Genomic DNA, 25140 nt, shown 5'->3' on the forward strand with positions numbered 1-25140 from the left:
GCGGGCCGAGGGCGCGGCCGCCCGCAGGCGGAAGAGCGGCCGGTGCCCTTTCGGGCGGCGAAAGGCCGCCCGGGTGCGCGGCGGGGCCACTTCGTCGAGTCCCCCCTTCCCGTCCCGCGGAGCTGCCGGCGCTTCCCACCCGAGAGCTCCATCCCCCGATCCCCGCGCCGTCCCGTGCCGCGGCCGGGCCCCGGCTGCCCGGGAAGGGGGACGGAGGAACAGCGGGGGAGGGGATGCGGAGGGAGGGGGGGGTTGTAGCAGCATCACCATGGCGACAGTGACGTCATCTCACCCTGGATCTAATTGGAGGAAACCCCGTGGCCCCAGCCGCAGCCCACGGGCCAACCGAGCTTGTGCCCTGCCTGCGCTCGCCCCCGCGGCGGCGCGCTCTGCTGGGATTGGCTGTCGGAGAGCAGAGGGGCGGAGCCCGGCTCGCAGGTCAGTCTGCGATTGGCCGCGTGGGCGCGGGCTGAGCAGCGGGTAGGCTTGCCTGTGCCAACGCCCTTTAGCGCTGGCTCTCGGCGGAGACGGGAGCGGCTCTTTCTCTCCGCCACAGCCCCGAGCGAGGCAGCCGATCGGGTGCCGCCCGCGGCCCGGCCTAGCGCAGCGGACTCAGGTGAGCGCGGTGCCGCGTCCCGGCGGCGGGCGCGGGCCCGGGCCCGGGCCCGGGCCCAGGCCCCGCTCCGCCAGTGCCTGCCGCCGCGTCCTCCATTTTGTGATCGCGGCGTGGAGCGCTCCGCGGCCCCGGGGAGCGGGAGGCGCAGCCAGCCAGCGCCGCCATTTCGCACCCGGCGGGGCTGCCGGCTTCCTCTTTCCGCCCTGCCGCCGCAGGGCGTGGGGGTAGGGGGTAGGGCGGGGAGCGGCGGCCGTCTGCCCGCCGTCCCCGCGCCCGCCACCATCCCTGGGGACGCGGCCGCCCCTGGCCCCCGCCCTCGCCGGGGCCGAGACCCCACCCACCGCCGTGGCACCGCGCTCCCCCACTGGTAGTGCAGGGCCGCCGCGCCTCCCGCCGCCGTCCCGGAGCCGCGGCCACTCCCGCCGCGGGAAGGCCCAGGCCCCGCCGCGTTCCCCTGACCGCCCGTCGCGCCCCGCCAGCAGGAGGCGAAGCGGCCCGGGCCGCCCCGCCCCGAGTTCCCCCGGCCTCGCTCGCCCCGCGGAGCGCGGGTGCCCGAGGGAGGCGGGTCCTGGGCCCACTCTGCCAGCTCCTTGCGTTTTAACCCCTTCCTTGCGTCCCCAGGGACGAGCTCGTCCCGCTCTTTTAAATTTTTTTTGTCTTTTCCCGCTTGTCCCGGCTTTGGCATCCGCCTTTCTTCGGCTCTCACCAGCAGAGCTTGTGGCACACGGGGGAAGGGCTTTGGGCAAGGCCTCCCAGGCTTGCTATTACCTAGATATCCTTCTCCAGGTTCCTGATAGACAGCATATTAGTACGTGTGCATCAGAAAAGGAAGAAAAGCAGGGTGAGGACAAAAAGTCCGCTCTGATGAAGAACAGCTATTTCCAGCGCTTCGTCTTCAGGCTGCTGTTTCTTGGCTAGCACTAAGCATGCCTTCCCCAGTTGGGTTTCTAGGTCGTGGTTTCCCTAGGGGTGCACCCTTGAGACGAGTGTCTGTCCCCTTAGCCCTGCGTGGAAGGGCAGGTTCTTGCAGTCTGTCTCTCCAGGAGAAACATCTGGAGATGGGGAATAGGGGACAAGGCTTACTGTGGTCCTTGTTTTTTTTTGGTGGGGCGCAAGGGGTGGCATAAGATCGTGTTCTGTGGTGTTTTATCCTAGCATCATGGTTACTGTCTTCTTTCTGGCAGGTTTTGAGGTGCATTCTCGTGTTGATTGCGTGACGTCCCCAGCTTCTCCTGCTTTTGCTACTATACTGCTCTTGCCGCCCCACTGCCAGCCACCATGGATAAGACCGAGTTGATCCAGAAAGCCAAGCTGGCTGAGCAAGCTGAGCGCTATGATGATATGGCCACCTGCATGAAGGCAGTAACTGAGCAAGGTGCCGAGCTGTCCAACGAGGAGCGCAACCTGCTCTCTGTGGCCTACAAGAACGTAGTAGGGGGGCGACGCTCTGCCTGGAGGGTCATCTCTAGCATTGAGCAGAAGACAGATACGAGTGACAAGAAGATGCAGCTTATCAAGGACTATCGGGAGAAGGTGGAGTCTGAGCTCAGGTCCATCTGCACCACTGTGCTGGTGAGTGGGGATTTTCTTATTTTCTTTTTTTTTTTTTTAAGAGAAAGAAATACAGTATTCATGTGTGCTGCTGTAGTGGGGAATGAAGCTGGGAACTTGGCTGGGAGGTATCATGGGAAGTATTATGCCCGGGTAGGGGAAGTCAGTGCAGTAACTTCTGCAACCGTTACATGAGTTACTGTGAGGAGGAAGATCATTTGCACTATGCTACGGGCCACGTATATGTAGAGGTATTTGAGATACGCACTTAATTTTGAGTGTATATTCTGAGTACCTTTTTGGATGGAGTGATCCATATGCAGTATTGTGCTAGGTAATTGCAGAGATGCAGAGAATTTAGCCTCGTGCCTTTTCGCTGTGGTTAGTAAGCTTATCAAAAGATAAGCTGAAAAGAAAACGAGAAAACCGTTTTGTTTCCTCAGATCAGAGCTAATAACCTGTTAAAAGCATTTAAAGTAAGTGTGTGGATTTCATTTATTTCTAATAAAGAAAAATACTCTCTAGGGGTCTTTAAGAGACATTTTGAGGACTTCTTGAATGTAAAATATTTTATAAGATAAGATCTGTATTGCAGGTAGGAAATAAGGACTTGTAGAAATTGACTTTGTCAGGTTCAAGTCGAATTCTCAGGGGATCTTCAAGATGAATTTGCAATAATTATGGAATAATGTAAAACTAAGGTACGAAGACTGGCATGATAACCCAAGCAGTGCATCAAAGCATAGGAATACATTTCTGGACAAGCAGCAGAATTCCAGATGCTGTCGATAGCGAAACTGTACTGCACTGTGGTGGGAGATGGAGGCGCATGTCAGCATTGTGGAGGCTGCTGGACCCTATTCTACATGACCAGGGAGTTGTGGCTGCAGGAAGCTAGCTGCATGTGTGAAATGCAGTAGTAATTGTGTGGCAAATAATCTTCAGTGGTTTATTTGCTCCCCTTAATTACTTTTTTTTTGGGGGTGTCTACTGTTGTGAACATGAGAACAGGAAGAAGCAAGTCTATAAGGAAATAAACATTTTTTGAGTTAAATGTATCCTAGTTTAGGAGACCTGAATTTAAAGCTGACTGATTTGGAAGTAACTGAATTTGCTTCTTGATTAAGTGTTCTGGCTCATGTACAAGAGGGTACTTCTTTGGATTGTGATGAAAATACCTGTATGCTTCCTTGTATGCTGACACCTAGGTTGTGGTTGTTTTTTTTTTTTTCCAAAATCAGTCAAAATGAGTTACTTTCACTTGAAAATTTACTAGCTTAATGAATCAGTTAATTCCTTACTACATTTAAGAGCCTGTGTTTTCCACAGAAGCTGTTTTTTAGTTACAAGCATGATTCAGTTGTAAAACTTTCACCTTTATGAAAATGATGTGACTTGTGTAGGGCACTTATTTCTGTTTCCTGTAACAAGAGTTTCACTAGAACCTGTGTGACTGGGTGCTAGCACTTGTGCTGTTGTCACGCCTCTTGATCTCCTCTGCTCACTGCCCCACTTCGGAACTAACTTCTTGGGACCTTAACGTGAAGCTCACTCTTTGGACTTCTTAATCTTCCTCTGTCTTTGTACCGGATCTAGTTCCTAAGAGAAGGTTATGCGTTGAATCTCATACTGGTTGCTGTGCCATCTTAACAAGGAGCTTGTGCTTCCATAGGGAGACTGAATGTCTCTGATAAAGGTAGCAAGCCATTTCACGCAGTCTATACTGAAATTGTTCCAGTCGCATCAAATGGTGGGCAGCAGGTATTCTGGTAGCCATGCTAACACAAACCTCTGATCTAGGGAAAGCAAGCTCTTCCTGTGGTAGCTGAATTTTTCCCTGCATTCTAGTCTTTCTCCTCTGTTCTCAGCGGTGGCCTGGTTGGCAACTCTCTCCTTCCCTTCTCACCTAGAAGGCAGCAGGAAGTAGTGAAGACCGAAACCTACATCTGTGCATGCTTTTCCTGTTCTGCCCTACTGGCGAAGATGTGCCTTCCTTTGCTAGGCGGAGACGTCAGCTATCTACTGCAAGCCTTCCAGTTTTTACTCTTCCTTTGGAGGCCATGTGCAGTTATGTCCTGTTCTACTTCTCTCCGTTTCCTCCTCCGTCTTCCACTCCTATGGTTCATGAGTCAGCATCTGAGAGGCTGGAACTCATGATGTGCAGGCACCACAAAAGACAGGTTTCCTAAAGCTGAACCACAAAGTGCTTTTGACTCCTCTGAATGATAATTTCTTCTTTACTAATACTATACTAACTGTAGGTTTTTCTCTTAAGCTGAATCTCAGAGATGCTTTTTTGAATTCTAGGAATGCAGCTAAACTGAAACAACTGCTGGCAAGTAGTATGGAAAGGTTGCTTGTCATCTGGAGTATTTGGATTTAGCAAGGGTGGATGTGTTGGGTGGAGTGTGACTGCTGTTAGTCATACTATTAACAGTTTTTTTTATTTTTGTGGGGTGGTTTTTTTTGTTTTTCTTGGGTTTTTTTGTTTTTTAAGGCTTTTTTATTACTGGTATGGCACAGCTTTTCAAAGTGAAATATATCTGCTGTTGTAGAAACCTTCATTTAGAAATACTTTTGCTATTTTTTTTATATAAAAGACAGCAATGCTGAATCTGCAATTACTTTTTTCCCTGTAAGGAGTGCCTCAAACAGGTTAGTTACGGCATTGTTTTAGGGCATAGTTTGATAAGGAACTTAAATGTAATCACCACTGGAGTACAAACATCCAAAATTATGTTGAGGTATCTATATAGAGATACATAAATAAAAATAAAACTTTTACTAATTATTTAATTAATGTACATCTGCCATCAGTGGTCACAGTAAGATATCCCATCTTATGCCAAGCAATAAAGATGTTTCTTTAGCTGCCTATCTTGCAAGTAGGAGTAGATGTGGTCTGAACTCCTTTTAACTGTTAATTTTATGACTCATCTTTCAGGTGAGAGTGGCTCTTTAATGAAGAAATGGTATGACTTTGTCAAACAACTTGCATGAATGTTTTATTTGGAAGCTTTACTAGGAGGTTTTGTTGAAGTTCCTGTATTGATTGACGAATTACTTGGTGATGTAGAGAATTAATGTTGAATCATCCCTTGCGAGTCATAGTTGAAACTGTTCTTAAAACTCTCTTGTCTCTGAATAAAGAAACACGTTGGTGACTTAACTCTTTTTCAAGGTAAAGTTGAACTATGTTGTTTCATATACTCTCTGAGCACAAAGTTCATGTTTCTTCATATTCTCTGAGTGATTTCAAGACAGGGATATGAGATAATGTAGAAGGGATGGGTGCAGCAGCAACTTTCATGTAATTAGTGAGATAACATGTTAAACTTTGGAGGTGGAATGCACTATATAAGATGAATGCTTTATTGTATATACACCTGGCTGTTTAGTGACATCAGATTTTAAAAAAAGGTAACTTTTCAATTGAAACTTGTCAGGGGCAGCAGATCAAACTGGGTTTTCTGAGTGCCTCACTCCCTTTGCACAGCAGTAACTCGTATTGCATTCAAGCTCCTTCGTTCTTTAGAGAGAACTCTTGTAGAGGAAGGAAGGACACCAGTCCTCGCCTGGAAGCAGTTCACTCTCCACCTGCAACTTAATGGTTTTCCCATGTCTATTTGGTAGCACTCCACATGTGTTCAGTTTCTAGGTCCCAATGTTGTTGGAGCTCTTCATGGGTTAATAGAGATGAGATTTGATAACTACTTGCCCATAGTTTAAAACTTGATGAAGCTGCTATGGCTGAAATCATTAGAGCTTGAAAACAACTGTGTCTTGATGGTTACTTACTCCTCGTGTCTCTAGCTGAAGCTTAAAAGTTTATTTCAATATGCTTTGAAGTTTTTGCATAGAGAAGTTACGTTCTATGAGGCTTTTAAGTTGATTCCAAACACCTGTTTTTACAACATCCTCTGTAAACAGTTTTACATTGCACTGTCAGGCGCATGTCGGCCAGTGTTTCTAGAAATTAGCAAGGGCAACATGAACTTTTAAAAATGGACCAGCAGTAACATTACTTGTGCTGTTGATTCTTTTCTGTACGCTGTGGCAGTGCCTGCAATGAAATAGTCATGAGCTGTGTCTTATTTCGGTTTTTACTGTCTTAAGGTTGAGAGGATGACTGTAAATGTTTGATCCCCTATGAGATTGCAGTGTTAATTGTTGAAAGCATGTATTAGTGTGTTGCTCTTGCCAGCTCCCCTTTCCTTCCTTCCTTCCTGCCCCCTCCAAGGTTGCAATGTTGTTACTACTTCTGCTTTGCATACTTAAGAAACAATAAATGCTAATAAAAACAAGGGTAAAGATCTATGCCCACTTTTTATCCATTTTGTAGATCTAGTTCTAAAGTTAATAACTTAAAACAAAACAAAAAACTCCATACTAGAAGGTAGTGTTCAAAGCAGCTTTTTTTCAACAGCAAAAGATCATAGCTTAATTGTAAATGAAGTTGGTGTTTTCTTACAGCTGCAAATAGATTCCTCGTGTCAGCTAAAATATCTGATGTCAGCTGATGAATAAGCTTTGACCATGTCCCTCTTTTTTCCCTACTGTTACCTTTGGTCTACAGAGAAGTGAATTTTCTATTTTTATTATATGTGCAGAAGTTTGGCAGATTCAGTGTCAGCTTGATGCTGCTATGTGAACAATTCACTAGTTTCATGTCTTGTGAATCCTTTTTCTGCTTTCCTATTTTCAGTGAATGGCCAGAGTTTATACAGAAATATATAGTGTTGTAGAGGTGAAACTAGCATCTGAGTAAAAGGATATTACCGTCTTTTGACACTGGGAACTATGTAGGATGTAGTTTTATTCTGAAGGTCGGGCATACTAATCACTTAAGTTAATACTACTTTTGGACTTGAATTAGTTGTCCTGATAGTGGTTGGGACAGTGTTTCAAGTATTACTTCTTTTTACCATTTGTAAATTAAAGCAAATGCTATTGACTCATCCTTTTTAAATAACTGACTAAAAGGACTATCTACTTCATGAGTCGAAGCCAGACCTTAGGTTGGGAACATTACTTGGCAAATCCAGAATGGTTGTCTGAATGTTACACGAATGTTTTAATTTGGAATAACAGTTGTCTTTTTAATGAAAGGTAATGTGTGGGGAGAGAACTTGATTCTCCTTTGTGTTCTTAGCACAACTTCTATTGAACATCAACATGTTTGTTATAGGAATTGTGGAACTTAATGTGTGAATCTTCTTCTAGTTTAACATGCTTGAAACTTAAATATTCTGAACGTGGCTTATTCGTAGTTGTACCTTCTCTTACATCAGTTTTTGTCCTTTGTTAGAATCTGCTGTTGGAATACTGCATTTTTTGTGCAAGGAAAACTGAATCTGTTGCTAAGAAAGCATTGATGCTTGCAGAAACAAAGCCTAGAATGCACTGAGGTTCTTGAAGCGGCTGAAAACTGTAAAGCACAGCTAAAAATAGTTCAAAGAATTCTGATGGTAGCTGAGGCCTCCATCCCATGCAGTCATTGCTTGCTGCCCTCTCCCCCTGCAACTGGATACTGACTTTCTAAAACATACAAGCAAGCACAGAAGATAAATGGCAGCAAGGTATTCTATCTGAGGTTGTGAAAACTTGCACCATTATGTTACTTGTGTATGCAGTGTCATTTCCTTTTTCAGAAGCTACTGGGGTGCATTTAGATCACTGATTTGATTTGCATGGATATCTCTGTCTTGAGGTAAAGCTGAGAACAGGGTTAACTTATGTCTGTTGAAAGCAGAAAAATCTGAAGATTGATGGCTTGTCTGGTCTTAAATTTAGACCACCAGAGAATTCCACTTCTGCAAAGTCATAGCTCCTAGCAGCTCTGAAAGGCCTGTCCTGAATCTTAACATCCTGTGAGAAGCAGGGTGTGGAGTAACTGAAAATAGGAAATTGTAATACTGATGCAGGTGACCAGCTGTTGAGAACGGGGCAGCCAAGCCTCATCTATCTCCAGTGTCAAATCAATTTTTTATTGAGGTTAAGCTATAGATTAAGTAGCCAGGTTGTAGTCAAGGCTATTAAGGCTTTGTCTATACTGTACTCTAGTCCACTTGTACATTTAGAATTATTACATTTCCTGGAGGACATTTACTGGTTTGGGGGCCTTGAGAAAGTAGAATGTGCCCACTAGGTAGAACTGTACAACAAAGACACAAATTCTGTTTTTCTGTTAATGCAGTGAAGCTTTTAACAGATTTTGTAAATCACTGTCATGCTTACCTGCCAGACTGTTCTCTCACAGGCATTTCTACCACCTTAGATACTAACATGATAGATGGCTTTGTGAAGTAAAATGTAGAATGCTATATATCAGAGAGCTAGAACTTGATGAGGAAAGAACACATTCGAGCTTGAAGGTTATTAGTGGTTGATTTCTTTATGATGGCACGAATTGGGGTTGTTTAGCACATTATTAAAGCAGTATATTGTACCAGTTCCAGTATGGGTGCCGAAGCTTGGTATTCTGTTTTCAGTAATGAGGGATTCCTGATTTTCAGGTGAAGGTAGTGAGAAAAATGGAGGTGGGAGGGCTGGTAAAAGTGCATGGATATACTTTCTTTGAGTTTGGTAGGTGAAGATGTGTGTTTCATTAATCAATGTTTTCTTATTTGTGTACATCTTGCCTCTTGTTTAGTTTTATGCTCTTGATCTTTGAGAATAATAGGCCTAGTACCCCTAGATGTTACTTGCTGTTTGTGCTTAAGTACTTTTTGTACTTAACCATAAACTTGAAGCGAATTTTTTCATGGACTAACTAGGTAAGGTAAGTAAGACTGTTCTTGAACATTGCATTTGTGGCACTTACTCCATGTAGCTCTACCAAGTTCATTGGCCTGATGTTTATGGGTTCCTCCTCATCCTTTATGTTTCTCAGGTTGCTGGAAACAGTATCAGAATGCTCCAGCTGAGCATACAGCTGACTTGGTAATTCACTTTGTACATATGAATAATAGTTGGTGTGAACTGGGCACTTAAACATAGTAGGCAGTAAAAATAATTTAAGTGCTGAGTTTCACATCCTGTTGTTCTGTGTACCCACCAAAACATCAGATGTAAAGACCTGTGAACTAGAAAGTCCTGAATTAGCTGAGATTTTGCTTGTGCCTTTCTCTTAATTTGATAAGAGTCAAGTGTTTGATTTACCAATTTCTAATATTGAGAAAGGTTATTCCTTGCTATAGCAGTCTCTATTCTGTCCTTAATTTGCACGATCCGTCCACTGAAGTAGTTGAATATAGGAATCATGTTGGCTCTAGAAACAGAAAATTTTCCATTTACTTTGATAATAATTGTTTTAAGTGGAGGTAGGTAGACAGGGCCTTAGCCGAAAAAGTCAAGGTTCACTTGCTATGATAAATTGTAACAAGGTTATCTGGAAGGTTGGCTTCTGTTTTTTGTGACTTAAAGGTTAGGCTTCAATGTTGTAGATTTGTCTCATTTGGGGAATAACAAATTACTGGCACACTCCTGATACACTGAATGAAATAATACATTGCTGGGTTTCCTTCAAGGTGAAGTTGGACAATGCAAAAGGCTCTTCCAGCTGCACTAAGTGATGGGAAGAAAGTGCATCTGTTTCATTATTTTCCTGGATTTCAATGAGCACAGCCCTCTGATCTAGGGCTCCCAAATAGAGAACAGAACTGAAGCAAGTAGAACTTTTAGGCCCTCCAGAGTTTATTTTTAGCATGAAAGGCTGGCTTTAAAAGTCAGTTATTTGCACAAGGGCAACATACCTTAAACCCATGTAACTCCCACATGCGATTGTTCATTTTGAGTACTGTTAGTCTAGATATATCTCAGTCAGTCATTTAGTCATACTTTCAGGGCTTCTGTAGCTGCAGAGCATAGTGGTGTTTTTAAATGCAAGTTTAGACTTCTGTGTTTGATTCTGTCGTACTATGGAAGATCACAAGGGAGGATGCTGGAAGAAGTTTTTAGGTAGTCAGGATTCTGAAGGGAAGAATTTGATGTCAGTAATACATGTTTGCTAAGAGGAAAATAACACAAAGTAATTTGAGGAATTAGAAATATGGAAAATGCAATCATGGAAGAATGTTAGAATCAATTTGAGATAAATACATCTGATATCAAGAAGATATTCCTGAAAGCTTTTGGCTGTGTTGTGTGGCCATTACTTCAACTTGCAAAGGAGAATGGCTACTTTTTTTTTTAAGAGTCATTTCTACATTTGGCAGGGAGAAACTGGAAGACTTCCTAAAAAAACTTGAATAATTATTTGACTTTAACTGGATTGTTGGTTTTGTCTGATCAAATTCTATAGAAAGGAGAACTTGCATTTCCACACACTTCAAGTTTCTGGCTTACATAGTTGTTTGGGGACCACAGAAATTTTATCCTAAAACAAGAATTTAAAATGTAAGCAGTGAATGTTAGTTCTAGATGAAATTAATCTCAGCCCCAGGTGGGAGTAGTGTGGGCAGATGTGCTGCAGCTCAAGCTTCCAATGAGTCTCTTAAGCGGGATTCCAGATACTTCATTCGGGGCCAATCCTAAATATTGACTGCCAGTTTTTAAAGCTGTGTAGACAAACACTCAGAACCAAATGGAAAAGACCAATTAGGTCACCCTCTTCATTTCCATGCCAGGTACATTTGTCTCTGCTTTTGACAGTGCTTTGTCAGGTCATCTTAAGGTCATGCCATTACTGGAAAGGTATACACATATTTTCCTCAATACATAAACTGAAATACTAATGGTCTTAGGAGGTCTGTACGAAAACTGTTTAATATTCTTCCAAAAGGAGTTGATGCATAGAGCTTGAATCCAGGAGGATAAAGAGCTTACTTCTGCTAAATTACACTGTGGCAGCAGAGGACTCTCCCTTTCCTGACAAGAAAACAACCCCTGAATGTTAAAACACACCTAGGTTCTAGTGAGTCATACTGTGGACTTTGGAATGGCTCATTCTATTTGAAATAGTCGAGAAGCCTTAATACCAGTTTACTAGATGATTAAAACAGGCAGTCATTTGTGAGTACAAGCCTTACTGAAAGGTCTGAGCCTACACCGATCATCTGTGCTGTCAAACACTTTGGAAAATTTAATGTGTTTAAATTTGCGTTTAACAATTATATTAAGGGAATATATTGGTCTGAGCTGTTTCAACCAACTTCTTAGCTTTTTGACTGCAGTTTAGGGTGGAAACTGTTTCCCTGTTGTCATAGTTCAGCCCCGATCGGGACCAGACTACGCAGTCTCTCTCTCTCACTCCCCCCACCCCCTGAGAGAATAGGGGGAGATAATATAAGAAAAAACAGCTCGAGGTTTGAGATAAGGACGGGGAGAAATCCTTAAAGTTACCGTCACGGGCAAAACAGACTTGACTTGGGGAAAACTATTCATTTATTTCTAAAACTAGCAGGAGAATGAGGCAGGAAACAAGATAACCTCCCCCACCCCTCCCTCTTCCTGGGCTTAACATTATCTATACTCCCTTCCCCCGCCCCCCCCCCCCCCCCCCCCCCCCCCCCCGAGCAGCACAGGGAGAAGAGGGAATGGGGGTCGTGGCATTGTTTTATGCTGCTACTTCATCGTCGGGGGAAGAACTCCTCATATTCCTCCTCTGCTCCAGCGTGGGGTCCCTCCCACGGACCACAGTCCTTTGTGAAACTGCTCTGGCGTGGGTCATCTCTTCTTCCACGGGGTGCAGTCCCTCCAGAACAGCTGCCCCAGCGGGCCCTCCATGGGCCACAGCTGCCTTCAGGCATCCACCTGCTCTGGCGTGGGGTCCTCCACAGGCTGCAGGTGAATCTCTGCCCCTCCGTGGACCTCCATGGGCTGCAGAGGGACAACCTGCTCCACCATGGTCATCACCACAGGCTGCAGGGGAATCTTGGCCAGGAGCCGCGTTACTCCTCCCCCTCCTTCTTCACTGACCTTGGCATCTGCAGCCGTTCCTCACAACAGGCTGGCAGACGCCTCTCAGGATCCTTTTTACATCTTATTCACTTCAACTTCTCATCTCCTCTCCACTTCTTGCAGCCAGGCTGGGCTGAGTTGGGCCCAGTCGGCTGCCTGGCGGGAGGCCAGAGGGTGAGGCCTGCAAGGCCCACAAGGCTCGCTCCTCCTCCTCTCTGCCCCCACTCAGCTGCTTTACATCTTCTTTGTTTTCTGTTTTCCCCTTCTTAAATATGTTATCGCAGAGGTGTTATCACAGGACATTCTGCTACCAATTGGCTTGGCCTTGGCCAGCAGATGGTCTGCCCTAGGCCTGGCTGAGTCCACTGAACAAAGGGGGAGCGACTTCTAGCAGTTTCCTACAGAAGCTACCACCTTAGCCCCCCCTTACTAAACAAAACCAGAACACCTGTATGCTGCTTTTAGGTGTTTTATCTCATATTGGAGCTGGTTGAACCTTCAGAAATACTTAAGACTGAAGAATTTTTACAAATCTTTTGCACACTGCAACCCTGGCTGAAGTTATGTGGTGTCACACACTTCACTTAGTGTGCCTGTTGGATGCAAGCTGCTAGTCTTCTAGACGGGGCTGTGATGTTGAATCCATGTTCAGGGTGGTGAGTTACTGCTAAAAAAAAAAGTGGTGTTGACATGCATTCTTTGCATGTGCATTATTTTTAATGAACCTTGTCTCAAAATAGGTTTGTTTTGAAACAGTTTCTTCACTTGCATGTGACTATTTGGTTATGTGGGATTTGGCCAATAAGCTGTTATAGGCAAGTACAAAATTAAGTAATCAGAGTTAGTTGCTCTCACCCATGTAACATCTGTTCTGGTGGCTAGCTTCAATAATCCTTAAAAAAAAAAAAGAAAAGAAAAAAAAAAAAGCACTTAAGCTCAAAATAGGGAATGTTCACTGTGGGCTTAGGAAGGAAGGAACGCCTAGGAAATAGCAGTAAAACTCAATTTAGCCTATGTAAGACCTGTGAAAATCAGTACCCTGCGGAATGGTAGCACCTCCTCTTTTGGCAGGTCTGATAAGCACTTGGACAGCAGAGAGCTTCTGAGCAGTTGATCTGAAGTTCAAGCTGGTTTTTTTGTTTGACACCCCCCCCCCCCCCAACAATGAACTCTTTCTGTCACAAGGTGAGGAGGAATATAACTTTTCTTATATATATTATATGCATTGATCCTGATTAGTTTGTTCTTCTAGCAAATACCAGTAATACTGTTGAATTTTCTTTTCTGTAGATGCTTTTTATGTCATATGAGTTCAAGCCCAGCAGAGGACTTTATCTTAAATTACTGAAATCTGCAAATGTAAAATACTTCCCACAAACTGTTATGATGTTTACTTTTAAAGAATGGCATTTAAAATCACATGCCCAACAGATGAAGATGGTGTTGGAATAAGGTGTTTTAAACAACTTGAAGTAAGATGTATGAGCCTTTGGCTCAAGAATATTGCTGAAACAGTCTGTCTTGAAAGTCAAACTTTATTATATAGACTTTATTCACAAAACTCTATGCCAGCAATTTTGAACGTTGGCACACTCCTCCTTGCTAAAGGTCATGGAGCAATTTAACCAGTTTATATTTATGGGGGCAAACTTGGAGAGCCTTGTTGCTTATGATGGTTGCTTTTACATTGACTTTTTTTTCCTTCTGGTGGAGCACAAGTAATGATATATCATACTAAGTTGGTGAGAAATGCAAATGGCAATGTAGATCAGTCTTTTAATAGCATAACTTGGTGCTGATGATGTGACCCAAACATGTCGTAGGTGTTGACATCTGAGTGATGGTGGCATTGTAAATATTTTGAGTTACTTCAGTTTACCCATTGAGAACTTCTGTTGGTACCAAGGCACATGATATCTTTAGCTTGCTTTTGAAATTGACCTTAAATGAGATAGGTAATCTCTGGAGCTGACCTGGTTCACGTTCATCCTCTGGTACTGAACAGATCAGTGTGAAGAATATGTCTATTAGTTAATGATATTGGAATATATGCAGAGACTTACACTCATGTATTTGCTTTTGTTACTGAATGCCAATTTTACATGGCACAAGTGTTGAAGGCGGCTCAAAGGTGAGTTTGGTACTCAGGAATATATATATATTTTTAAAGTAATCTTTGCTGTCAAGATTCTTTATAGCTGAATATGTGGGAAGAGAGAACAGCACAGATGATAGCGGTGGTATTTTTTTTCCACTTGAACCTACTGCTTCATTAAATTGTACAGAAAGTATTTAGTGTATACTATGGTTGAACTTGATGTCTCAATCAGGCTTGCCTTTTAGAATAGGTTTAGATGGGGGAAGGTTGGTGGGATTTTCTGTTTTGGCATCAGCCTTTAAAAGAAAGGATTGTAACAGAAAGCATATGTGGAGCGGAGCTGGTACATGAGTTGCAGGGGATGTGTGCATATGGTGTATGTAGGGAAAGGCTGGCTGGATGCATACACAACAAATAATTATGAAGGAACTGTGTCTTCAGGGAAATTCTTTGTCTATATCGGGTACTTCAAGTAAAGATACTGTTGGCATATTCCTTCAGAGCTTGCTTTTCATAAAGCTGAAATAATGGGGAAGTGATGAGAGCAGATGAATTAAACTTAGTATTTCTGGCTCAGGTTAATTGCAGTGATCTTGACACTACAACCACATGTTTGACCCTTGTGCTTGCTTAAGCAGAGGGGAAAGGATATTAAGGAAGTACAGTTACTCAGTTGGGAAAGAACAAAAGTAGAACTGGAGAAGGATCCAAAAAGGCAATTGAAATTTTACTTTCTCTTGGCACGTAAAGGAATAAGTGCCAATTGAGAGAGAAATTTTAAAAAATAAATTTCAGCTTTAAAGGAGGAAGTGGGTTACTGCCAGGCTTGTAGCCTGCTCCCTGTGGCTCCTTCAGGCAGCTGCAGATCTGTTCCAGGGACCAGTAGCCCTTTGTTGCTGGCATCTTATTAATAGATAAATAAATAAGCCTACCTTCTGTAGGAGGGCAAAAGAATATCATATTTGAGAATATGGTGCGATTAGGATGGCAAGAGTGTTAGCATCTGTGAAGGTAGACATAAATTGAGATGGATGAGCAACACTAATGAGAATTGGGGTGGGAAATCCTGTCACACTACAGGAGAATAATGTATCAGTGTGGGGGAAGTAGCAAACCACAAACTATAGCAGTACAAACCTGTTCTAGTGCAACTGCACCAGGACACGAAGGATCTGGCTTGAGGACGGAGTTTTGATTCCTGTGTTTGTCATGGTTCTGAGAGTCACCCACCAACAGGGTAGGACAGCAGCTTGAACATCATGTGGCTTTTCATGGCAGCGGTCTGAGGCATGTTTTGTCTTGTAGAGCACGTAATCAGTAGTTGTTCATATCTTGGTTTAGAAGGTGCTAAACCAAGAACAGTTGCAGTTCTTAATGATGGTGGCAACTGTATTTTGATACATTAACTTTGACCAAAAAAAAAGTGATGGGCATGTCTGCTGTATGTGAACATGGATGGCAGTCTGCTATATTGGCTGACTTCATCCCAGAATCGTACCTGTGGCAGTGCCTGTCTCTCTTTAAGTAAAATATATAATAAATTTTGAGGTTGGTTGAGGTATGTTTCATTGCTGAGGCTGCTTGTGTTCATTTTACTTACTATCAATTTATGTTTAAAACGAGGATTCCTGGCTCTTTGGTGTCTGATGGAAAGGTAGAAAAAGCCCACGTGGGGAAAGATGGAGAACAGATGTAGGAAATCTTGAGTTTTCCTGGTTATTACTGATTCACAACAGTGTAAAGTAAATAATTTAGCTTATTGTGCTGTCTGCTCTCACTGCACCGTCAACATTTTGCCTACTAGAGGGAGAGAGTAAGATGCCTTCCATGAAATTATGATGATGTCCTGAGATGAATGGCTCACTAAGTGTACCAAGTACATTATTGATTTGAGAAATGATGTCTGGATAGATAAATGATCAGCTTTACTCAGTCTGTTTGTATTCTGTTCTATCCTACATGATTTATAAATGAGATCTTGTTCCATTTAAAGCTGTTAAAAACTCAAAACCGGATATATAAAGCCCAGAATGAGGATGTTCCACCCTAGCTATAGAGGCACAGATCTCTTCCTTACCTAGTGCTGTGGTAAGGGCTAGGAGGCCCTCAAGATGAACTGGCAGTGGGAGCTGCTATCTGGGCAGCTGAGGAATGCCTAGGAAATAAAGCAGTATACGTAGCCCACTCTCTGCTGTCTGAAAAACTACAGTTCATTCCCAGGATCCACTTTTTTTTTTCCTCTAAGTTTCTCAGAAATGCTGCACAGAACCACGGTTTTTCAAACTTGCATAGTGGAGGCAGCACTTTCAGGATGCACTGACACACAGGCTGCAGTGCTACATGCTTGCACTAGGGCTGGGGCCATGGCAAAATCCTTTTGTGCTCCTGGAAGAAGTGTGTGGCCTACCTTTATCTGAGGGGGGGAGAAAAAAAAAAAGTAGTCATTAATGCTCTAGAGAATGTAGGTTTGAGGGTCAGCTTAAATTAGACATGCTAAAGCTCTCCTATAAAGACTATTTAGTGTACACTATTCCAGAGTGGTAGCATTTTTATGTCCTTACCTAGCCACATCAATTAAACATGGTACTCTAGAGCTACCTCCAAAGACAGAAATTTGTAATAAGATCAGTAATGATTTTTTTGTAAGGCATAAAAGAAAAATGCCTGTTTCTTCCTTGTTGATGTAGTTTTAGCATCTTGGAAAGTTTTATTTCAGCATTTGAAGGAAGAATCAAAGATACAGTTTTGTCAAATAGCTAGTTTAAAATCCTATACAACATATCTTTCTCAGTTGTCTGGTCAGTGCTCCTTAGACTGGCATAGTTTTTCACATCTAACCTGAGTACATGGATAAATTGCATCTCTGCTGCTTAATGCAGTGCCAACCTTAGGATGGCCTTTAAAGGCTGGTAGTTGCTCTTTGATCATGACAGAGTTAAGGAACCCCTCTAAATGTAGGTGTATTATCTGTCAGCTTTCATCATTTTAGGCAGTTTCTTGTAAAATGAAACTTCCATGTTAAACTTGAGGTTACTGCATTGTTGTCTCTGAGACTTTGAAACTGCTTTGTGTAGTGTTGTGCTTTTATGGCTGGCGTTGACGTCTGTCATGGGAGAAAAGCATCAGGAAAATGTCAAGCCAAAATGCCAAGTTTTTCTCATTGCAGGAACCTGTTAGGGTGGGAATAACTCATTCTAATACGGGAATGACACATGCAAAATAACAGTATTAATATGCAGTTGTATTATCCATCTGCCTACTGTGTCTTAACTCTTGTTTTGAAACATGCCTAAGGTTTTGCTGCTTTCTCCATGACACCTATGAGGTGTACCATTCAATACACTTGCTCAAGCTCTTGCACACTTCACTGTGTTAAACTGCTAGACAAATTCCCCACCTACCCCTGTGCCATACTAGCCAGTGTCTAGTCTTTGGCAGTGGTTTTCTAGCCTTACAGAAAGTCCTAAAAACATCTGTTTCTGATCTGCAAGTGGAAGGGTATGTCAGGCTGGATATCATCTTATCCGCCTGCTGTTTTCTCTAGGATGGGCTTGTAACTCTTCACTGTTTCTTAATGCCTTGGTAGGGGGATCTCTGAAGGGAGGTTGTCTGTGGAGCTGTATGTAATATTACCTCCATGGTAAGCACACTGTCGGGAGGCAAAAATGCCTTTTTTTTTTTTTTTTTAACCTAATTGGAAGTACCTACTACAAGTGGTGGTTTAAAATAATTGCCAACACCTTAAATGGACTTGGAGTGAGTAAAGGCTTTCAGCTGGATTTGCTCTGCTACCGTTGATTATTAAAGGAAGCAATAATGGTATGGCAGTAGGCACAGGGAGTAGGTTTGTGTCTAAAATTAGCTTGTTTTGATGATAGTGCTGCAGTTGCTAATTAAAATGTGAAGGGATTTTGCCCTGAAAGCTTACAGTTCCTTAAACACTTCCTTTATAGCTGCTTCAGGAATTTGGATACATTTTCCTATAACAAAAAAATCTTGCTTAAGTAGCCACAGTTTGCAAGCTTTGTGGAAACTTTCTGCTGCTTTTATGACCTGTTTATTTTCCAAGTAACTGAATGCAGATCTTTATCACTTAAATTATTAGTGTAAACTTGCTATGAGTATTGTGGGGGTTTCCCACGTTATTCACGTTTTTTTATCAACTCCAGAGAAAATGGGTCAGTTGTGGTAATGAGTTGGGTAAAATTGCTGGGGCTCGAGGACAAGGAGGTCAGCCAGAAGCTGCTCTCCTTGTCAGTTCTCCGAAGTACTCCCTTTGCTGGGGGAAAATCCTGTACTGCTCCTCTCCTTCACCCTTATCTTGGAAGGGCTAGAAGGCCTTGCAGCCTTGGAGAGAGACGCATCTCCTCTTGCTGGAGGCTTGTAAACCTTGCCCTGTCCTTCTGATTACCAGGTAGGAGAGCTGTGAGCAAGAGGAGCGATGTTAGCAGCAGATCAGGGTGTGCCGCAGAGCACTGCATATCTTTTCCCATTCCCGGGAACTGCAGGGCAGATGTGAGACTTGCCTCCCTGCTATGCTGGAGCAAGGTTTACTTTACAGCCTTGCAAAGAGCTGGTATGATTTGGTGAGCCCGGCTACCGACTAGAGGAGTTCAAATCCTTGGTGCTCTCTGATAGGTGGACTGCTTATCACATGTCTAATGAACGCTATTTGTACAAAAACCAGCGGAGTTGTTTTTTCGTAGGTTTTTTCCTGTGAAGTGAGAATAAGTTATTATCTGTAAATAGCTTTGAAAATTTCTGTATAGTGTTTAATTTTTCCAGTAAAAGCTTACTCATTTGCAACAACATTTTTGAAATTAGAAGTGCATATCCTGAAACTAAACTTAGTCCTGAAACTGTGCCAGTAAAGCTTTTCTTGTTACTGTTTCTGCAAGCTCATTGGATGGCTGACTGATCATCTTAATGTAGTCTCTCTAGCTTTGTGCCTTTACACAATTTGTTTAAATAAGTGTGTATCTATCTAAAATGCCCTTAAAACTCCATTTTTCCTTGTGGCAAACACTTGAGTCCATCCAGACTTTCTGGAGAGAAGAAAAATAGATTGAACTTGGTTGCAACAGTGTATGTAGTATGTCAATGTCTGTTGTTGTTGTTGTTTCAGGAGCTGTTGGACAAATATTTAATAGCTAATGCAACTAATCCAGAGAGCAAGGTATTCTACCTGAAGATGAAGGGAGACTACTTCCGATACCTTGCTGAAGTTGCCTGTGGTGATGACAGAAAACGTAAGTACCTTCAGGTCTTTGGGTCTTTAATAGCTAATGAACTCCAGTTTGGGGTCATGGGCGAGGGAACAGTAAATGAAGTACATGTGCCAGTATCTTACTCTGAACTCATGTGAGTTAGCTGAGTGGGAACAACTAGGTTTCAGTTGGAAATCTTCAGTGTTCATAAGAATGAGAGTAAAATTCTGGATAGACCTTAAGCATAGTATGCCAGGGAATTTTAGCTGGTCTTCCTGTCTTCTACCCTAAATTTCTGGATAGTTGTTCCATAATGCTTATTCAGATCTTCTGGAAGACAATTTAGATGAAGGTCTGCTAACACATTTAATGTTGGTTATTTGTATTTATTTACTAAAGTGAAGTTGGTGAGGAAGAGTAAACAGATCTCTGCAACTTTTTTTTTTTTTTATACTCCGTGGTGGAGTCCTGTTGATCTGTAAGTTTTAACCATTTCAGTGTGAAACAGACATTGCAGTCGCTGAAGTTTATTAAGAAGCAATACAAGTACTAGGTCAGTACACTCTCCATACAAGTGTGAGCTGCGCTCTGACGTGGTTGATGTTCATGGGCATAATACTGTCCCTGTAATTTCAGTTTGCCCTTCTGGATGCAGCAGAAAAGGCCTGGAAAACTTCACAGCTGGTACTGTCACTTGGTACTGGGCATCCTGAGAATGTGGAACATTCCTAGAAGTTAGAACATGTGCATAGGTGGTTTTAAGTACCTCAGGAAGCTCTTCGGGGGTGGGATTTTAGCTCTCTATTCAGAGGTTGTATTGAATTAAGTATTAGTATTCTCTTGCAAGGTGCCCAGATACTGTTGTGACGTTAATAACTCTTGGTATGGTATAAGCTAGTGATACATTTCTACATAACAAACTAAAATTAGTCCTGGAGTGATGCCATGACACAGAAAGGAGATAGATTGTTGGAGCCGGCAGAGTGCTGAAGTCACTGTCCCTTTGGGTTGGGCATGGTAGGCATCTGACAGTGTTAGCTGCTTTAAACTGACTGAATTGCAAAGTGGGAGGACAGAGCTGAGTGTCACTTAAATAAAGGCTTTGTTAGTCTCTGTATTGTAAGAGTATTTAAGTTGAAGGATGAAAACATACAAAATGGAGTAAAAGTCTTTGCATTAATGAGTTGCTTTCAGAAATTCTTAAAGCTTCACCTGATTTGAATGACAACAGCAGGTCCAAGTGTAGCAGAGACAACTTGTCTTTGGCTTTCACAAAGATAATCTGATTTATATTTTGTCTCAAGCAACAGTTACAAATCTCTGGGTTTGTCTGAGCAGAGAAATACCAGCTTATCTTGGCTAAAAAGATTGCATTTAAAGTGATCAGTATGCTGATATGGGGGCTTAAGTAGAGGAGGGACTGATTGATAACCTTACTAGCAGATCTTGGTGTTTTGCTGGGGAGTTACAGTTTCTGTATCACTGTGCGTACATTCTCGAAAACTTCTAGTAGTTTTACTTTAAGCTTTTCTGATGTTCCACCTCGAAGCATCTGTTTGCTTCCTCTACATCAAGTGTATTTTATGTACTTATAAGCTGATTTACTTCCTCCATTTACTAGATTTTTTTGCCCTTTTTCACCTGTTCTCAACAAAGTAATAGTCCGTTAACATTCACTGCAGTGTGAACACTGAAAAACTCAAGTCTGTTGTTGTTATCAAAATTTTTCCCAGCACTTTCTAGAGCAATTATGGTATTAGCTTCCTCAGAGAGCTGTATTCTGAGCTCTGACAACGGCCTTTATTTCCCTGTGGACTCTTTACATTCTGCAGGCATGTTTAGGGCTGCTGTTGGCCTTTTGGTTGTCTATCAGAAGAGAATTTGGAATAGGCTATATGTAGGACTCTTCAAGTATTCACTCTGGCCTGGTAACTTCTTTTCTCTGTGGTATTTCTCCCAGTTATTTTGGGCACGACCTTGACTTTTTTTTTATCTTGACCTGTCTACACCCAGTTTTTGGAGGCAGACTTGCAGTTTTTCAGGAATATGCAGTACCTGCCTTCCAAACTTCCTCAAGAAGCAGGGCTTTACAGACAGTAGCCACCTTTACTCTGCACACCTGGCTCACAAGCACATCCATCCTGTGCAAGGAATGAAGCAGGAGTTCTATAGAAAAAGTAATGCACAACTTACTTTTTTTTTTTGGTACCTAAAATATCAAAGGCCATTGAGGTGCTATAGTTATCTTGGATGTTTGTATTTACTAACTGGTGTGGATTTATCTGTCTTTTTAATACCTTTGTTCTGTAGTGGCTTAATTTGCTCCCTGTGTTTTGTTAGTGTGACAGCTGTACTTAAAATGGCTTTAAAATCATTACCTTGATTAAAATAAGTGCAGTGTTTTGCTAAGAGCAGCTTAAGTAGAGGACTGTTCAGTTTCCTACTAATGGAGTACGTAAAGTAGTCATGTCTTTAAAAAAAAAAAAAACAACAACAACAAACCAACAACTTAATGTTCCTCATTCTTTTAACAGAAACAATAGAAAACTCGCAGGGAGCTTATCAGGAGGCATTTGATATCAGCAAGAAGGAGATGCAGCCAACACATCCGATTCGCTTGGGTCTAGCTCTTAACTTCTCTGTATTTTATTATGAGATTCTCAATAATCCTGAGCTTGCCTGCACACTGGCAAAGACAGTAAGTTACTTTTTTTTTTTCCTTCTGTATGCCTGCAGCAATAGTAGAAGAGTTTATGCTTAAAATAATATGAATTATTATTATTTCCTACAGTTTATGCTGGAAGTGGTCCTTTAATGTATCTGTTCTCTAAGCTCATGTGGTTAGTGGGATTAAAGGGGTACAAGCAGGCAGTATTTACAATGTAACAAATTTTCAGCAACACTGCAAGCTTTTATTATGTTTCTGTTTCAAATAGAGCAATTCAAGTCATTAACTTCTAATGTTGCTTTTTTTTTTTTTGTTAAGCTACCTTTACTGATAGGTTTAGCTTCTGGTTGTTTAATGATCAGTTAATAGAAAGACTAAAGATGGCTTAATTATTCTAGGCGTTTGATGAGGCTATTGCAGAACTTGATACACTGAATGAAGACTCATACAAAGACAGTACTCTCATCATGCAGTTGCTTAGAGACAACCTAACAGTAAGTTGCCTTTTTTATGTGCTATCTGGTTCTGTAACCATGTATTTGCTTAGTTAAACTGAACTTGTGATTTAAAAAAAACCCTTATTTTGCTCTAGTGCAAAACATAGCATTGATTCAGGCGATTTCCCTACTGTACCTTTTCATAACTTAGTTTGAATGTAGTGTAAGTTGATGTCAGCAACTTCATGCTGTGTAATCTAGAATAACAGCTTGGAGAGCTCACATCCTTGATTGTTTGCTGACCTTTTTCAGTGGAGGAGGAGAATGTGCATTCAGCTAACGTAACGTACAATATACAACAAGGAGTCAAAGAAATAGTAGTCCGTGATCTGTCAGGGTTTCTCACTGAAACTTTGACTACCTCAGAAACAAAACATCTTTTCTGTGGTACATCACGTGCACCTTGCTTTATTAATTTACTTGATTTTTATTTAAAGGAAAAAATCTGAAATTTCAATGTATTAAGAGTAAAATTAGTTGATGCTTGAGTATATATTATAATGATTAACTGTTTAAGGAAAACTGCCTAATAGAACCACTAGGTTCTGTTAAAATACATAACTGAGGCAGTTTTTTAGGTAATATCCTTTCTGGATATTCACTGCATTTAACATTACAGCAACACTTTTATTATTTTGCAATACTGCCTCAGTAGAAATGTCTTTTATTAGCATTATAAAATGCTTAGCTTCAGTAACCAAAATGGTAATCTTCACTTTCAGGATTCAGACCACTGCTTTTGAAATTAATGTTACTCGTGAAGCTGCCATTCAGACCTGTTGAATGATGTAGGATCGATGACATAGCTCGCTATTGAGCACAAAAGTCTGGACCTGTGTAGACCTGTCCAGACAAAAGTCTGGACACTGTCTGCTCTACCTCTGATACCCGAGGTGCATAGCTAGTCGTGCCATGTGCATGGGGAACTATTTCCAGTTGCCTCTCTCCAAGCGGGTACTGGAAGCCAGGGTCATACAGCTCCAGTGCACTGGTGCTTTGTAGACATCTTAAGTCTAATTCATTATAACTTCTCTATATTTAATAGTTGTTCCTCTTCAGAAGTAAAGCTGCTCTTCTGAAAGCTGACAGTGTTTTTCTTTCCTTTCTAGTTATGGACATCAGACAGTGCAGGAGAAGAATGTGATGCTGCAGAAGGTGCAGAAAACTAAACTGCGCATGGGGCATCATTCTCCCTTTCCTTCTCAAGAAACCTTTTTACACGTCTCCATTCCTTATAGCTCCACTTGGATTTCCTATAGCAAAGAAAAGCCATCCATGTGTATGGAAATCAATTTATAGTCTTTTCACACTGCAGCTTTGGGAAAACTCCATTCCTTGATTTGTGTTTGTCCTGGCCTTCCTGGTGTGCGGTTACTGCTGTAGAAAAGTATTAATAGCTTCATTTCATATAAACATAAGTAACTTCCAAACACTTATGTAGCGGACTAAAGTGTACCTGGTATTTAAAAACAAATCTGAAACAGTTCCTGCCAGTTGACTGTGTTTTGTATTACAGTAAGATATGAAAATGTACTTAATTGCAACTAAAGAGTGTTCCACATAGCTTTTAATTCTCCACATTCCCTTCTTACTCTGCAGGGTTTCCTTTCCATAATTGGCTTTCACATGCTACTGTGTATTCTTTTCAGTAGGAATATGGAAGTATTGGGCCAGATCAAGTTGAGCATTTCTGGTTTGGGAAAATGACAAATTGAGCTGCTTCCTGTATCATGTAATACAGAAACTTGTGTGTTTGAAAACAGGGGCTTCTCTTAATCTTCAGTTGCTGCTGTTTAAGTTGATATCCCTTCCCAATAAAAGTTCACTTACACTCCTGCCTTTGTAGTTCTGGTATTCACTTCACTATGTATTAGAAGCAGCATGTTACTGCCGGAGTACAGGCAGTGCTTTTTGGCAGACTAAAGTGCATGTCATTTCTTAATACACTGGAATGGGAAAACCAATTGAAGTTCACATGTCCAAGTATAAAATTTAGTACTTTTCCATGCAGGTTTGTGCACATGTGAGAAGGTGTCAAGTTTGTCCAGTGATCGTTATTTAGAGAGTTTGGACCACTATTGTGTGTTGCTAATCATTGATTGTAGTCCCAAAAAAGCCTTGTGAAAATGTTATGCCCTCTGTAACAGCAAAGTAACATCAAATAAAATTACATTTTATAAACCAACTTACTGTTGACTTGTAACAATTCCATGTAATCGCTTAAGGGCTGAACTTACATTTAAGTATCCTGTGCTAGAAGTGTCTCTCTCAAATTTAGTGCATACTTTTAAAAAAGCCTGCTCTTAAATTAACTCATTTCATATTTGAACAATGTTCACTTTAAGAAAATATCCTGGATAACTTTTCATAGTTAACCTGACATGTGGACTTCTTAACTAAATCTACTTGAGCTAGTGGCTTCACTCTAATAATGACCTAAGAAAAAACAGCCAATTTCTTTGTTCTTCCATGGCTTGGAAATCCCCTCATCTAAATTATGCATTTTTTGTAATCTCTTAAAATTCTCCAATCTGTCCTCCTGTTGTGTTTTTTCACTGATGGTCATAATTATTATTACAGTATTCCAGCTACACTTTTAGATA

General features: G+C 41.9%; 1 protein-coding gene across 1 annotated transcript; it reads left to right on the forward strand.

The window, feature by feature from the left end:
* The first annotated feature begins 461 nt into the window (after nt 1–461).
* On the forward strand, nt 462–24722 carry YWHAQ (tyrosine 3-monooxygenase/tryptophan 5-monooxygenase activation protein theta). The gene is made up of 6 exons (XM_086743296.1): nt 462–616; nt 1801–2188; nt 19291–19414; nt 21907–22070; nt 22439–22534; nt 23647–24722. Exons 2-6 carry the CDS (start codon nt 1895–1897, stop codon nt 23704–23706), a joined length of 738 nt encoding a protein of 245 aa, XP_086599422.1. The 5' UTR covers nt 462–616; nt 1801–1894; the 3' UTR covers nt 23707–24722.
* Nucleotides 24723–25140: the final 418 nt, after the last annotated feature.

This window comes from Chlamydotis macqueenii, chromosome 3, assembly GCF_036417535.1.
Source record: "Chlamydotis macqueenii isolate bChlMac1 chromosome 3, bChlMac1.mat, whole genome shotgun sequence".
Taxonomy (NCBI): Eukaryota; Metazoa; Chordata; class Aves; order Otidiformes; family Otididae; genus Chlamydotis; species Chlamydotis macqueenii.